At 32.4% G+C, this 17101-nt stretch overlaps 1 protein-coding gene across 4 annotated transcripts in view; it reads right to left on the bottom strand.

Moving 5' to 3' along the window:
- The window catches only part of LOC114340329 (uncharacterized), a 153697-nt gene that overhangs the window by 24609 nt on the left and 111987 nt on the right, over nt 1-17101 (bottom strand). For all 4 annotated transcript variants that reach the window (XM_050655786.1, XM_050655785.1, XM_050655787.1 and 1 more), the window contains 2 exons: nt 12435-12721; nt 9959-10240 (listed from right to left, as the gene is read on the bottom strand). In XM_050655786.1, coding sequence (XP_050511743.1) covers nt 9959-10240; nt 12435-12721 — 569 coding nt within the window. The remainder of the gene's footprint in view (nt 1-9958; nt 10241-12434; nt 12722-17101) is intronic.

Raw genomic sequence — 17101 nt, 5'->3', positions numbered from 1 at the left:
ATTGGCATAGAACCTATAACGTCCCTAGGCGTTATATAACAACTATATCTAGGCTAAAATTTGGACATGCTTGCTTTCCTGTTCATCTTGCAAGAATTCATGTGGTTGAGAGTAAAAACTGTGTGGAATGTGGAGTAGAAGGCGACCTAGATCATGTAATTTTTGGTTGTGCCAAAAATAATCTGGAATCCACCTTATTATATAATAATATAGTTCATATTACCGGTAAATCTCCGTTTAACGTTTTATCTGCTCTAGCGACTCAAAATAGATTAATTTACGACTGCATAATCGATTTTTTGGCCAAATGTAATATTTTTCTTTAGTTGGAAAAAAAAAATAATAATTTGTTTTTACTGTTTACCTTTGTTTTCTCTCCTTTATATGTTTAATCCTATTTACCGTGGCCTAGTTTTCCTGTGTATGTTTTATATTATAATGTCCTGATGGGCCCCTGGACGTGAAGCGTGTGACCCATGTTAATGTGTATGTATATATATATAAATTTTCTCTTCTTTTCACTAATTTTTGTATTGATTTCCAACTTTAAATTTATCTATTCTAGTCTATTCAATTGCAAATAATTCATAAACTTTTTACTGCTCCTAATGAGATTAAAAAAAACATGTAACTGGCTGTATGGCAAACTGCCAAAGCCACAAAAAAAATGAGTTATTATTATTTTCAAACTTCAAGCTACTCTAAGTTAAGTACCTACGATTGGTAGTACAGAGTAATGGAGAAATAGATGTAGATGCATGACTAGAGCTACGGTGGAATGGATGAAAAGGAAGGAAGCGAGTGGTGTATTGTGTGACAAAAAAAAATGAAGCTGAAGGAAAAAATCTATAAAACAACCATAAGACTGGCTATGATAATATTGGACAGTTTAAATTAAAGAGGAACAACAAATACATGTGGCGGACGTGAGAATGCTTAGACGATGAGTGAAGTGACCGGAAAGGATCAAATTTAGAATGAGTACATTGGGGAAGTCTAGGGGTGGCACCAATTGACGCCAAAATGAAATAGCAATAGGGTACGAATTGGCCATAGCTTAACCTTTAATTCCTGAGCTTAAAATAGGCCGATTTAAGCTAACTTAGTTTAGTACGAAAGTTGATAATACCGAAATACAAAGTTAATTTTAACTATTTAGAATGGGAAATAAGTCACAATATTATTAAAAAATGATTTTTATTAACGTTTCGACGCCCAAATCGGGTGCCGTTGTCAAAATACAAAATACTATCAATATAAACAAAAATGTTGTTGCTTAGTAAAAAAATTCTTCTAATAATTTATTTAATTTGACTCATTTATATCGGCAATTCAGATACATATGATACATTTTAAAGTAGAAGACTTTAAAATGATATTGCCAATATTTATGAGTTGCGTTCCTGGGACGACTTTACTGAAAGATAGTTCATTCGATTACATGAAATCAACCCCAACTCAAGAATATCCGTCACAAAAAAAAAATCATAGCATGTGATCTGTCTTTAAAAAGACAACCACATGCAACGGTGACATTAAAATTCTCGCGTTAGAGATCTCATAGTAAATCACGAGGGAAAACCAGGAAAAACCTCGTGATACTATCCCGACATCGTAAGTATTTGGTCTTACATTTAATTTACTCTCAAAATTAATACCAAATTCTGACTTTACTATAATTTTGTTTAAATTATAAATAATATCAATAATACATGGGTATATAAGTAATACTAAAATATAAAATATGTTTTTCTTAGAGGTTTTTCCTGGTTTTCCCTCGTGATTTACTATGAGATCTCTAACGCGAGAATTTTAATGTCACCGTTGCATGTGGTTGTCTTTTTAAAGACAGATCACATGCTATGATTTTTTTTGTGACGGATATTCTTGAGTTGGGGTTGATTTCATGTAATCGAATGAACTATCTTTCAGTAAAGTCGTCCCAGGAACGCAACTCATAAATATTGGCAATATCATTTTAAAGTCTTCTACTTTAAAATGTATCATATGTATCTGAATTGCCGATATAAATGAGTCAAATTAAATAAATTATTAGAAGAATTTTTTTACTAAGCAACAACATTTTTGTTTATATTGATAGTATTTTGTATTTTGACAACGGCACCCGATTTGGGCGTCGAAACGTTAAAAAAATCATTTTTTAATAATATTGTGGCTTATTTCCCATTCTAAATAGTTAAAATTGTAAAAATGCCACAAGAAAATAGCTTCAGAACAGCATAGGTTAAGGTGGTTTGATCATGTTCAACGTCGAGACTTTAATCTCAGACAAAACGAAGAATTACTGATATGTGAGGTTCTATACAGAAATTCACATCGAAAGTGCAGTACGGCTAAGATAGGGTAATACATTTCTAATGGGGAATAAACGCACAGGGTTGTCGGTCTTCACCAGTTGTTGATTGCTCCCTCAAGAACGTCGCTTCACGAGTATAATATTTTATAGTAGAATAAAAAACTATTGTAAATATTGTGATAATTGAATAATCCACGAAATGTATAAATAGTTTGGGAAGTACTAATTTTTTAAATGTTTTTAGTTGCAGTAGCGATTCTCTTATACAGGGTGTAACAAAAATGCAGGTCATAAATTAAATCACATATTCTGGGACCAAAAATAGATCGATTGAACTTAACTTACCTTAGTACAAATGCGCACGTAACAAAAGTTACAGCCCTTTGAAGTTACAAAATGAAAATCGATTTTTTTCCATATATCGAAAACTCTCAGAGTCTTTTTATTGAAAATGGACAAGTGGCATTCTTATTTATGGTTAAATTATTATTGTGGTACTATTAGTTAAACACAACATTTCTAAAACTTTTTTGCCACTTAGTGGTTTTTCGATAAGCCAGTTTTTATCGAGATGCGGCTTCTTTTTTAATGTTTACATAAAAGTTTTATGGGTGTTTTGTTTCTTCAAACCCCCCAAATGTTTGTGTACGTTCCAATTAAACTATTATTTCGGTACCATTAGTTAAACTCCGAGTTTCAGAAACTTTTTGCCTCTTGGTATTTTTTTGATAAGGCACCTTTTATCAAGGTGGCTTATTTTTTAATATGGTTCAAAATAAACCTAAAAATGTAAATTATAAATAAATTTTCATATTAAGTATTACCAGGTCCCTGTAATCGTACTTAACCATATACAAATATGTGGTGGAGTTGACAAATATTCAAAATAACTCGATAAAAACTGGCTTTTCGAAAAAGTACTAAGAGGCAAACAAGTTTTAAAAATAGTGTGTTTAACTAATGGTACCACAATAATAATTTAATTGGAACGTACACCAAAGTTTGGGGGGGTTTAAGGGAACAAAACCCCCAAATTTTTATGGGGTGCACAAACTATAATTTTTTTAAAGATATTCCTGCCATAAGAATGCCACATGTCCATTTTCAATAAAATATCTCTAGTAGTTTTAGATATATTGAAAAAAATCGATTTTCATTTTGTAACTTCAAAGAGCTGTAACTTTTTTTACGGGCACATTTGTACTAAGGTTAGTTAGGTTCAATCGAACTATTTTTGGTCCCAGAATATGCGATTTAATTTATGACCTGTATTTTTGTTCCACCCTGTATAAATCTTGAAAAATTTTGAGATAGATTAATTATTGAAATCTGAGATATTAGAAGCAGCGTGTGCTTTTAAAGATCAATACGATCAGTATAATCTTGATGAATATGTTGTACAATATAATATTTCAATTTTAAGGCTTCCTCCGTATCATTGCAACTTAAATCCTATAAAATGGCGTGGAACCAACTTAAGCGATATGTAGCTACCCATAATACCATTTTTTAAAATGAAGAGGTGCGCCAGTTGATCGAAGACTGTTTCGCACGAGTAACAAAGCAAAATTGGCGCAATTATGTCACTCGAATCACTCACATTACGCCACTGTCGTTGAAAAAACCGAAATTAGGTTGTGGACCGCGAAAAACCTGCAAAGTCTTGATTGACTATACACGCGATCATAGGTGAAAGTAGCGAAAGTGAATCCGACTTCTTGGATGCAGAGGGCGACATTAGTATAATTGAATATCTGTGACTAACCTCGATTATTCTATAACCAATGAAATGCATTTATCAGTCCAATCACAGTACGAGCTTTTCGGGTATTGGGCGGAGTGCAAAGAAATTAAGTAGGTATTGGGTATTTTCCCATTGGAAAGTTTTCGGTAGCTTATGAAAAATTGAAATAGGACCGTGCAAACCGTTTTGATGTCATAACTGTCCAAAATGTGAAAATGTCCACTTCTCAAACGTCAATAACTACAAAACAATTGTACTTAGATAAAGGATAATATGATATACGAAATGTATTACCTAAAATATTGAAATTTTTCTAACCATAGTTTTTGCATAATCGATTGTTGCAGTTCCCGGAGATCCCACCCTGTATAGCCATCAAAAATGGCATTTTAAAATATATTTGTTAGTTTAACAAAGTAGGTAGGTATACAATTTTAAAATAAAATTCTCGCTAAAAGCTTCTTTTTTCTTTTTATTAAAATACTTTATTATTAAAAAAGTCTTTTTATTTTCATTAATTCAAGATTCAATATTAATCTTATAAATATCTAATTAGTACGTTCTCTAAGGTAAAATATTGCAAAACCTCTAAATTTTAAAGAACCGCTTGGATTGACATGAAATTTGGCATACATATAGCTAACAAGTCAAAGTACAAAAAAGTGATATTGTGCCGATGTGTGCTTTTGCCCTAGGGGTGACTTTCACCCCCTATTGGGGGTGAAAAATATATGTTCGAAATAAGTCCGAAAATGGATATAATGACCAATTCTAAGCAACTTTTGTTCTATAAAGTTTTTCACCACGTTAATATTTTTCGAGTTATTTGGGAGTGAATATGTTAATTTTTCTACAAAATAACCACGTTTTCAGACGGTTTTTCGCAAATAACTCAAAAAGTGTTTGGTCGAAAAAAAAATTCTTATCAAAAACATAGCTCGTAAAAAAATTAAAAACATGGTGTATATGTTAGGTCACTATACCTAGTAGAAGCAGAGTTATAGCTAATGAAAAATAGGTTCATATTCGTCAAATTCCAAATCGAATATATTAACGTGCCATAACCAAAAAACGAAGCACTTTTTTGAAGAAAACTCATTTTAACCTTTTTAAAGTGTTTAAAAAATGCCTATTTAAAAAAAAATAGCATCAAAAGTAAACGAGTTACGCTCAAAATAAAGTTGGTCCCTTTTTTTGGTAAGAAATCGGGAAAATTACCCCCTAATTAGTATTTCAAATGAACTTAATTGCTACCACTTCACAAGTTTATTACTCGCGTATGTATTGATCATATGATCTGTAAGTTACATCGGTTCAAAGTCCTTATTTTTGAAAAAAACTGTAGTTAAAAGGGCTTGAACAAGTCACTTATCCCGAGTGTATGCAAATTTGGAAACACCGAATCTTAACCAATTTTTTGTCTTACAGAAAAACAAAAAAATATAAAATATTCAGAAAAGTAAAGCCGACTTTTTTTATTGTTTAAGATTTTTGGCATCTCTAACAATTTTTAAGTTATTTAAAAAAAGCATTTTTTTTCAAAATTAAGATTTTTAAAAATTTTACTTTAAAATCAATTTTTTTCAAAAATAAGCACTTTGAATCGATGAAACTTACAGATCATATAAACATAACATAAATAAAGTAACTTGTGAAGCGGTAACGATTAATTTCATTTAAGTTGCTAATTGGGGGGTGATCTTCCTGATTTTTTTGCTAAAACAAAAGGGACCACCTTTATTTTGAGCCTAACTTGCTTACATTTGATAATGCTAGAAATTTTTTTTATAAAAACAGAAATAAAGCTTTTTTTACACACTTTAAAAAAGTTGTAATGTGTTTTCCTTAAGAATGCTTTATTATTTGGATATTTCACATTGAATTATTCTATTTAGAATGTTTCGAATATGAACCTATTTTTCATTAGCTATAACTCTGCTTTTGCTAGGTATAGAGACCTAATATATACACCGTTTTTTTTTTACTTTTTTAACTTTTTTATAGGCTATAGTTTTGCTAAGAATATTTTTTTCGACAAAATGCTAACGTTTTGCAATATTCACTTGCAAATAACTCGAAAAGTATTGATTTGGTGAAAAAACTCTATAGAACAAAAGTTGTTTAAAATTAGTCAGTTTATCCATTTAGGGACTTATCTTGGACATATATTTTTTTACCCCCGAGATGGGGTAAAACTCACCCCCAGGGCAAAAGCACACATCGGCACCATATCACTATTTTTCTTTGACATGTTAATTATGCGTATGCCAAATTTCATGTCAATCATGCTTTAAAATTTACAGCAAAAACCGTGAAAGAATGTACTAAGGGGCCGTTCAAGTATTACGTAACGCAGGTTGGGGGGGGGGGGGGAGGGTGGGGTGTTTTATTCTAATTTGCAAATATAACAAATCAAAACTAGATAGTTTTACTCGTCATACAGCCCCGCCGTAAAAATCTTTTTAGGGTTCTGTATGTGACTAGTACTTGGACCTGTTTGTGCTGCCAATCGCATGGCGTGAAATCCGGCAAATGCGCATTACTGTTATAACCGTACTGCTACTGCACTCCCAATGTGAATTTTACAATAGAAGGAATAGGACAGGAAGAATAAAGAATAACCCGCGTAACAAATAGAGATCAGGACATCACAATAAGGTTCGGACAAGATGAAACAGAACAAGTTCGCGATTATAGTATATACATATCTGGGTCAAATTATAAAACTTAACAAGAAAAACCAAACAGCAAAGATCAAAAGACGAATTAGACTGGCATAGGCCGCATTTGGCAAACTAAGCTACATCGTTAAAAACAAAAGATATCCACATCTTAAAACCAACCTGTTCTCACTTATGGTTCCCAAAAGTGGACGTTTACAAAAGCAGACATGGACAAAATCATAAAAACACAATGAGCAATGGAAAGGCAAATATTGCATATACAGGGTGTAACGAAAATACAGGTCATAAATTTAATCACATATTCTGGGACCAAAAATAGTTTGACTGAACCTAACTTACCTTAGTACAAATGTGCGTATAAAAAAGTTGCAACCCTTTGAAGTTACAAAATGAAAATCGATTTTTTCCAATATATCGAAAACTATTAGAGATTTTTTATTGAAAATGGACATATGGCATTATGATAGTAGCATCTTCAGAAAAAATTATAGTGAAATTTGGACACCCCATAAAAGTTTTATGGGGGTTTTGTTCCTATAAACCCCCCCCAAACTTTTGTGTACGTTCCAATTAAATTATTATTGTAGTACCATTAGTTAAACACAATGTTTTTAAAACTATTTTGGCTCTTAGTACTTTTTCGAAGTCAGTTTTTATCGAAATATTTTGAATATTTGTCAAATCCACCACATATAATTTGTATAATGGTAAGTACGATTATGGAGACTTGGTAATAATATGAAAATTTATGTATGATTTACATTTTTAGGTATATTTTGAACCATATTAAAAAAGAAGCCACATCTTGATAAAAGGTGCCTTCTCGAAAAAAATACAAAGAGGCATAAAAGTTTTAAAAACACTGTGTTTAACTAATGGTACCGCAGTAATATTTTAATTGGAACGTACACAAACATTTGGGAGGTTTAAAAGAACAAAACCCCCATAAAATTTTTATGTAAACATATTAAAAAATAAGCCTCAACTCGATAAAAACTGCCTTATCGAAAAAATACTAAGAGGCAAAAAAGTTTTAATAAAATTGAATTTGACTAATGGTACCACAATAATAATTTAATTGAGTCGTACACAAAAGTTTGGGGGGGGGGGGGGGTTAAAGGGAACAAAACCCCCATAAAATTTTTATGGGGTGCACAAATTTCACTATAATTTTTCTTTACATACCAAACCCATACCAAAACCAAATTTTTATGTAAACATTAAAAAAGAAGCCGCATCTCAATAAAAACTGGCTTATCGAAAAATACTATGAGGCATAAAAGTTTTAGATATATTGTGTTTAACTAATGGTACCACAATAATAATTTGATTGGAACGTACACAAAAGTTTGGGGGGATTTAAGGGAAGAAAACCCTATAAATTTTTTATGGGGTGTACAAATTTCACTGTTATTTTTTTTAAGATGATCCTGCCATAAGAATGTCACATGTCCATTTTCAATAAAAAATCTCTAATAGTTTTCGACATATTCGAAAAAATCGATTTTAATTTTGTAACTTCAAAGGGCTATAACTTTTTTTATGTGCATATTTGTACTAAGGTAAGTTAGGTTCATTCGAACTATTTTTGGTCCCAGAATATGTGATTTAATTTATGACGTGTATTTTTGTTACACCCTGTAATACTAATATATAAAAACAGAAAGGAGTGGATAAGAGAAAAAACAAAAGTTAGGGATTTTAGACAAGAAGTTGCAAAATTGAAATGGATATATGCCGGACACACTATAAGACAAAAAGAAGACCGATGGAACAAAATTCTTATGAATTGGAGACCGTGTGAGTATAAACGAAGCAGAGGAAGGCGCCAAATGAGATGGGCAGATGATATCAAGAAGCACGTGGGCTCTAGGTGGATAACTGTAGCGACAGACAGAGAATAATGAAAAAGGATTGGGGAGGCCTATGTCCAAAGATGGACCGATGAAGGCTAATTAGGTCGATAGATAGACCCCGCATAGTGATAAAGGCAAAGCGAATGATAATCAGTAAAGAAATAAAAAAATAGGAATTAGGGAATATTAAAAAAATTAATCTTGGCATCTACGTTGGCTAAGACTAAAAGAATAAGTCAAGAAATTGTCGACTTTTTGCGAACTTTTATAAAATCACCCTTTTATGCCATGATTAACTATTTATACGGGAAATAAGCCACAATTAAATTAAAGAAAAAATATTAACGTAATACTACTAAATTAAACAAAAATGTTGTTGCTAAGTAAAATATTCTTCTAATAATTTATTTAACCTGACTCATCTATATTGGCAATTCAAACATATATTATACATTTTAAAGTAGAAGACTTCAAAATGATATTGCCAATATTTATGAGTTGCGTTCCTGGGACGACTTTACTGAAAGATAGTTCATTCGATTACATGAAATCAATCAAGAATATCCGTTACAAAAAAATCATAGCATGTGATCTGTCTTTAAAAAGACAACCACATGCAACGGTGACAGTAAAATTCTCGCGTTAGAGATTCCATAGTAAATCAGCAGGGAAAACCAGGAAAAAAACCTCGTGATACTATCCCGTCACCGTAAGTATTTGGTCTTAAATTTAATTTACTCTCAAGAAACTAATACCAAATTCTGACTTTAATAATATGTTTAAATTATAAATAATATTATTAATACATAGATATACAATAATACTAAAATATAAAATATGTACTAACTCGATATGTTATTGACTTACTAATCGTGGTATTTTTTTTCTATTGACTTCCTCTTTCAGTATGGGTAACCACATCCTACTGCATTCTACTGAGGAATTTGCGACACAATTGGTTTCATTTAGCATAATTAGAGCAGCCTCTTTGATTTTTCTCTTTGTACTATCTGATTCTTTCAGGACTATACTTGAATCTCTCCACTGAATGTAAAATTTAAAATGTATAATATATGTCTGAATTGCCAATATAAATGAGTCAGATTAAATAAATTATTAGAAGAATATTTTACTTAGCAACAACATTTTTGTTTAATTTAGTAGTATTTTGTATTTTGACAACGACACCCGATTTGGGCGTCGAAACGTTAATAAAATTATTTTTTTCAATTTAATTGTTGCTTATTTCCCATATAAATAGTTAATCATAAAAATGCCACAAGGAAGTAGCTTCAGAACAACTTTTATGTCATGTCAGATAAACGGTAACATAAATACTATAAAGATGATACTCTACCTTTCAATTTTTCCTTCACTGTTTCAAATAAAACACAATTTATATCATTGTCAAGTAACTGATCCGAGCTATTGGCCTCATTTTTTTCCAAAGCCAATGCTTGCGCTAAAAGATCAATAACTTTAGGGCCTAAGGATCCTAAACGATCTTCGAGTGCAGTAAGAATACGAAGAACTACGACCACATTAATTTCTGTATTGTCATCCTCTTCTTCTGGAGAAGGAAGCCTCACATCCATGGGAATTCTTTCACGCATAATTGGCATATGGTAAGGATCTACATCTGTAATAATAAGGGTGTTATTAGGTATACATACATAAGTTTATTACTATCTATTATTATTATGGAAGTGTTTTTCTATTGCCTATACTTCAATTACTTGATTTATACGCAGATATGTTTATGTTTAGAGAAAAAAAAAACTAAAAGTATCATCCGTAACATTATTTCGCACTTTTTATTTATATCATCTATTATCTTAATAATATAATTATTTATAGGTAATGGATTTTGGGAAGAGCTATGACCTTAAAAATTTCAAATAAACTTATGTATTAAATCTGCATAATTCATAGCTCTGTGTAAGAAAAGACATATTTAGTTATATTCTTTGTAACATTTTTAAGGTCATAGCTTTTCCCAAATTCCAATACCTATACTTGTGTATACAATACCGCTAGTCTAAGAGCTAGAGCCCAAAAATCATCGTCATAAGTAATATGGAGTTTGGCATGTGAAATGTGTCTATTGTATATTTATAATTATTACCCCTTTCAGGCTGACACCTCAGTGGATACAGGAAGTAGCAATAAGGGATGAAAGGGGAAAGTTAGTGTTGTCTTTAAAGGTTTTCATCTCCCTATTTTGTTAAACCTCCATCGATTTGCATGAAAATTAGTGACTAGTTAGAGCATACCCCAAGAAATAAAAATGATTTGGTGCCAACTTGCACTTTTACCCTGGGGGTGGATACCACCCCTTCTCGGGAGTGAAAACTAGTTTATTAAAAATAACCCCACAAATCGATAGAGGGACAAATTATAAGTAAAATTTGTTATATCATATTATTAAAATAAATCAATACTTTTGGAGTTATTAAAGATCAAAGATTTGTCTGTTTAAGAGCACACCGTGAAGTTACGGATGATAAAAAGAACATATTAATTAATTGAATGGTGGGCTGCAACAATGTTGTAAGCGACAGAATTGAGATTATGCAGGAGATGAAAAAACATATTGACAAGCTATTTATGAACATACGGATACCAATATTGCGGTACGAAAAACTCGGGGAAGGCAAAATGATTTTAGCCAGATTGAAAGATACTCGCATTGGTCTTTGGATATACAATATTGCATTAAAACCTCACTTTGACCCAATATGTCGCTTACAACATTGTTGCAGCCCACCATTCAATTGTAGGTTACTAAAATATTATTTTTTATATTATTTCGATATTATAAATTTAGCAAAAGTGTATTCGAATATGTCAAATGTACCCATTATTGGACACCCCCAGTTTCTGGACATATTCAGTTTATATTGATAGGAAAAAATTTAATTAAATATCGAAATAATATAAAAATAATATTTTACTAACATACAATTAATTAATATGTTCTTTTTATGATCCGTAACTTCACGCATATGCTCTTAAATAGACAAATATTTGAGCTTTCTTCTTCCTTAGGTGCCGTGTCTGTATTCAGACGTTGGCCGTCATCATGTTTACAATTTCCTGAAATCTCTCTCTATCGGCTGCTGCGCGAAATAATTCTTCTACTGTGCAGCCACACCATTGTCTAATATTACGCAGCCATGAAAGTTTCTTTCGACCAATCCCATCTCTTTCCCTAAACTTTTCCTTGTATTATAAGGCGAAGCAGACGGTATTTAGGCCCTCTAATTATATGGCCGAAGTATTCTCTTTTTCTCCTCTTTATGATGCTTATGAGCAGACATTCTGAATTCAGCATTTGAAGATTTTTAATAACTGAAAAAGTATTGATATATTTTAATAACATGATATGACAAATTTTACTTAAAATTTGTCCCTCTATCGATTTGTGGGGTTATTTTTAATAAAATTGTTTTCACCCTCGGGAAGGGGTGGTATTCACCACCAGGGTAAAAGTGCAAGTTGGCACCAAATCAGTTTTATTACTTGAGGTATGCTCTAACTAGTCACCACTTTTCATGCAAATCGATGGAGGTTTAACAAAATAGGAGGTGAAAACCTTTAATGACTGCACTAACTTTCCCCTTTCATCCCTTATTGCTACTTCCTGTATCCACTGAGGTATCAGCCTGAAAGGAGTCATAATTGTCAATATACAATGGACACATTTCACAGGAAAAACTCCATATTACTTATGACGATAATTTTTCGGCTCTAGCTCTCTGTCTATGCATAATAACGAATTTCGTATTATTTATAATAAATGTATTTTAAACTGTGGTCTATTACTAACTTACGTGGTCTAACATTCCAAGGTAAATCAGCTACAGTTCTTATTCTTTCTTTTCCTTTCAAATCTCTTTCAAACGAGGTTTCCCTCACCTGTCTCTTTCTTTCCCAACTCCTCTCTCTGGATTTGGATCTTCGACGTACTGGTGAATTTTTAGAAAGAGATCGATTTCTGGAAAGTGATCGATTTCTGGAACGAGAGCGATTTCTGGAACGAGAACGATTTCTGGAACGGGAACGATTTCTGGAGGGCGACTTGGATATTTTGGAATCTCTACCTCGATAGTCCCTAGATCTGTAAAAATTTAATAGATTTTACATAAAACCACAATTCTAAAAAACATCTATACAACATAATCAATAATCACTATTATGATGTAATCACACAATATGAAAATCAGTGAGTTGGAAGTTCCTGGAAAGAGTATGAGAGAAGCATCAAAGTAGACCTGATTGGAGATACATACACAAGACGTGTTTACGTGTCTGCGAAAAAGATTAATATTGGTTTAACCCAAATAGTGCTGTCGCCAGGGGGGGTACAACGGCCTCCTTTATTCAGATGGACTTAGCCAAGTTTTTTTTATGTATTTTAACCCGTAGAACACCAATCTTTTGGGTAACAGTTGATCCGGATGTCGAGATTGTTATTAACAAAGAACTTGAGGAATTATATAACAGCGATTTTTCGCAAAACCTAAACATTTTTTTTGTATTTTTTGGGTCATTCTAAGCAAAAAATGTTCTTACAAGTTTTTTCGTAGCATGCATATTTTCGAGATAAACGCGGTTGAACTTTCAAAAAATCGAAAAATTGCAATTTTTGAACCCGAATAAGTTCTGATTAAAAATTAAATAGCAATTCTGCTTACCGCATTTGAAAGTTCAAGCCAAATTATATCTGTTTTGGTTACTTGCATTGCTAAAAATTAATTTTTTTTATTGTCAAACAAAGCTATAAACAAATAGTGTTTTAATGCGTTTTAATGCATGCTACGTACAAATTGCCTGTTTGTAGTAGCGCCTACTAGTGTAGGAAACAGAGGTTGAACCTCGCAAAATGGACACAAGTCCGGTTTTATTTTTTTTCTGTTATATCAAGGGGTGCTTATTATAAGACTAACTTTTTCTGAAAAAATTTCGCCCCGGAACCCCCATTTTCACCCCTTTAAAGGGGGTAATTTGTGGTTTTTGCGGAACGTAGCCCTTCCTGTACCTTTTACAAAAAAAATTTTTTATAGAAATATGAAGAGGACTATATTTTCTACGATTTATTTTCCGACAGCATATGTCTATCATCCACCGTTTAGCGGGGGTGGCGCCCCAAATTTGACAAGTTTTTAAAAAAGATGTTTTTAAAAAATATATATTTTTCCCTAACTGCAACGGAAATTAAGAAGAAATCCTGCGGCAATTATTCACAAATACTTGATTGATTTTTTGGTATAGGTTTCACTTAAGAGTAATAGCCCTATTTTTAATTACAGGGTGTTACATTTTAAAAAACCCCTTTTTATACCAACTGAACCGTTTATGCTAGAGTAAAAAAACTTTCAGCGAGTACCCATGTACTGGTGCTATTTACTAATTTGTATATTGCACCCCCATTTTTTTCCCGGAACCACCCCAAAAAAAAGAAGAATTAATAAATAAAGTGATTTTCTTGGAATTCTTCACACACAATGCCCTTTATTAATATGCTTCATATATCATTTTATGCACGTTATTATTACCTATGCATGGACACCAAAAGCGATTTCCTAGTGCAACCCCTGTAGCAAAAAAAAATAAATAAATGGGGGGGTTAAATTTTTTTTTTGTTTTTTGCTTTTTGATCTATATGGGCATATGCTTCATCAATAGTGCTTTTGCCGGAAACTACCCCTGTCCTTGAAAATATACTGCAGAAAGTACCCCTAGCCCTTGGCGAGCATGTTTTTACGATTTTCTCATTACCTATGCATTCTTTTTAAACAAAACTTATACAAGGTTAAAGACCACTATTTACTCTAAAAATTAGGTCCTATTCATTTTTTTCGTATAAGCAACCGTTACGGCACAGTGGCGCCGTAAACCTCATATATGCTTTGACGGGCTCCAGTTTTTGTTTTTTATTTCGTCATCTGTTCGTTTTATTGATAAAGTATTTATGTAAAATAAAACAACACAGTGTAACCGACAAATTATGACCTATGCACATTTTACATTCTTTGCGCCCCAAAGCCACAGTGGTGGCCCAAAATAAATTTTTGCATATTTTCGCCACCTACACGTATTTTATTGCATTATTGCTACTTTAATAGCACAATATTCACCCTTAAGTGGTCACTAAGCAGTGGCGGATCCAGGGAGGGGTGATGGGGGCGTCACCCCCCCCTCTTAAACCAAGTGATATTATATTTAAAGATTATAAAATATTCATTTATTTTTATAAAAATTTAGCCAATTGGCACCCCCCTCTTAACGATGCTGAATCCGCCACTGTCGCTAAAGCATAAAAAGTACGCCATTCTTATAAAAATAATAATATAAATATTTCTATAAAAATAAATGAATATTTTTATAATCTTTAAATACAATATCACTTGGTTTGAAAGGGGGGGGTGATCGCCTTGATCACCTCTCCCTGGATCCGCCACTGCTTAGTGACCACTTAAGGGTGAATATTGTGCTATTAAATTAGCAATAATGCAATAAAATACGTGTAGGTGGCGAAAATATGCAAAAATTTATTTTGGGCCACCACTGTGGCTTTGGGGCGCAAAGAATGTAAAATGTGCATAGGTCATAATTTGTAGGCTACACTGTGTTGTTTTATTTTACATAAGTACTTTATCAATAAAACGAACAGATGACGAAATAAAAAACAAAAACTGGAGCCCGTCAAAGCATATATGAGGTTTACGGCGCCACTGTGCCGTAACGGTTGCTTATACGAAAAAAATGAATAGGACCTAATTTTTAGAGTAAATAGGGGTCTTTAACCTTGTATAAGTTTTGTTTAAAAAGAATGCATAGGTAATGAGAAAATCGTAAAAACATGCTCGCCAATGGCTAGGGGTAGTTTCTGCAGTATATTTTCAAGGATAGGGGGCGGTTTCCGCAGGGATGTTGCAATAACCATATATATTTTTGAAAAGCACTATTGATTAAGCATATGCCCATATGCATCAAAAAGCAAAAAACAAAAAAAAATTTCAACCCTCCATTTTATTTATTTTTTTTTGGCTACAGGGGTTGCACTAGCAAAGCGCTCTTGGTGTCCATGCATGGGTAATAATAACGTGCACAAAATGATATATGAAGCATATTAATAAAAGGCATTGTGTGTGAAGGATTCCAAGAAAATCACTTTATTTATTATTTCTTCTTTTTTTTTGGGGTGGTTCCGGGAAAAAAATGGGGGTGCATTATACAAATTTGTAAATAGCACCAGTACGAGGGTAATCGCTGAAAGTTTTTTTACTCTAGCATAAACGGTTCAGATGGTATAAAAAGGGGTTTTTTAAAATGTAGCACCCTGTAATTAAAAAAAGGGCTATTACTCTTAAGTGAAACCTATACCAAAAACCAATCAATTATTTGTGAATAATCTCCGCAGGATTTCTTCTTAATTTCCGTTACAGTTAGGGAAAAATATATATTTTTTAAAAACATCTTTTTTAAAAACTTGTCAATTTTGAGGCGCCACCCCCGCTAAACGGTGGATGATAGACAGATGCTGTCGGGAAATAAATCGTAGAAAATATAGTCCTCTTCATATTTCTATAAAAGAAATTTTTTGTAAAAGGTACAGGAAGGGCTACGTTCCGCAAAAACCACAAATTACCCCCTTTAAAGGGGTGAAAATGGGGGTTCCGGGGCGAAATTTTTGTCAGAAAAAGTTAGTCTTATAATAAACACCCCTTGATATACCAGAAAAAAAATAAAACCGGACTTGTGTCCATTTTGCAAGGTTCAACCTTTGTTTCCTACACTATACTTGTTCGATTTTATATGGGAGATGCATTGAAAACATCACTCAAGCACTATGGGTTTATAGCTTTGTTTAACAATAAAAAATGAATTTTTAGGAATGCAAATAACCAAAACCAGTATAATTTGACTTGAACTTTCAAAGGCGGTAAGCAGAATTGCTATTTTATTTTTTAGTCAAAAGTTATTCGGGTTCAAAAATTGCAATTTTTCGATGTTTTGTAAGTTCAACCGCGTTTATCTCGAAAACTATGCATCCTACGAAGTAAAAACATTTTTTGCTTAGAATGACCCAAAAAAATACAAAAAAATGTTTTGTTTTGCGAAAAATCGCTGTTGTATAATTCCTTAAGTTCTTTGTTAATAACAATCTTATCGACGTCCGGATCCGGTAAAAATACATAAAAAAAAAACTTGGGTAAGTCCATCTGAATAAAGGAGGCCGTTGTAACCCCCTGGCGACAGGACTCAAAATACAAAACATACTGAAATACAATTACAGAAACATATGGAAAAAGAAAATGATGATGACGTACATCACCATTTCTGTTCCTGTGGAGAAGAATATGATCAGATATTTCTGATATATCTCATTCCATTCACACATTTAAATAAAACTCCTCTACAAAAATTAGGTAAAACGGAGGACTTTCAAGTGATTTTTTTTTATTTAGCTAATGCCTCGAAAGCTAATGGCCAT

This window comes from Diabrotica virgifera, chromosome 7 (assembly GCF_917563875.1).
Source record: "Diabrotica virgifera virgifera chromosome 7, PGI_DIABVI_V3a".
Lineage (NCBI taxonomy): Eukaryota > Metazoa > Arthropoda > Insecta > Coleoptera > Chrysomelidae > Diabrotica > Diabrotica virgifera.
The sequence above is the reverse complement of the archived record's forward strand: the minus strand, read 5'-3'. Positions and strand labels throughout refer to the sequence as shown.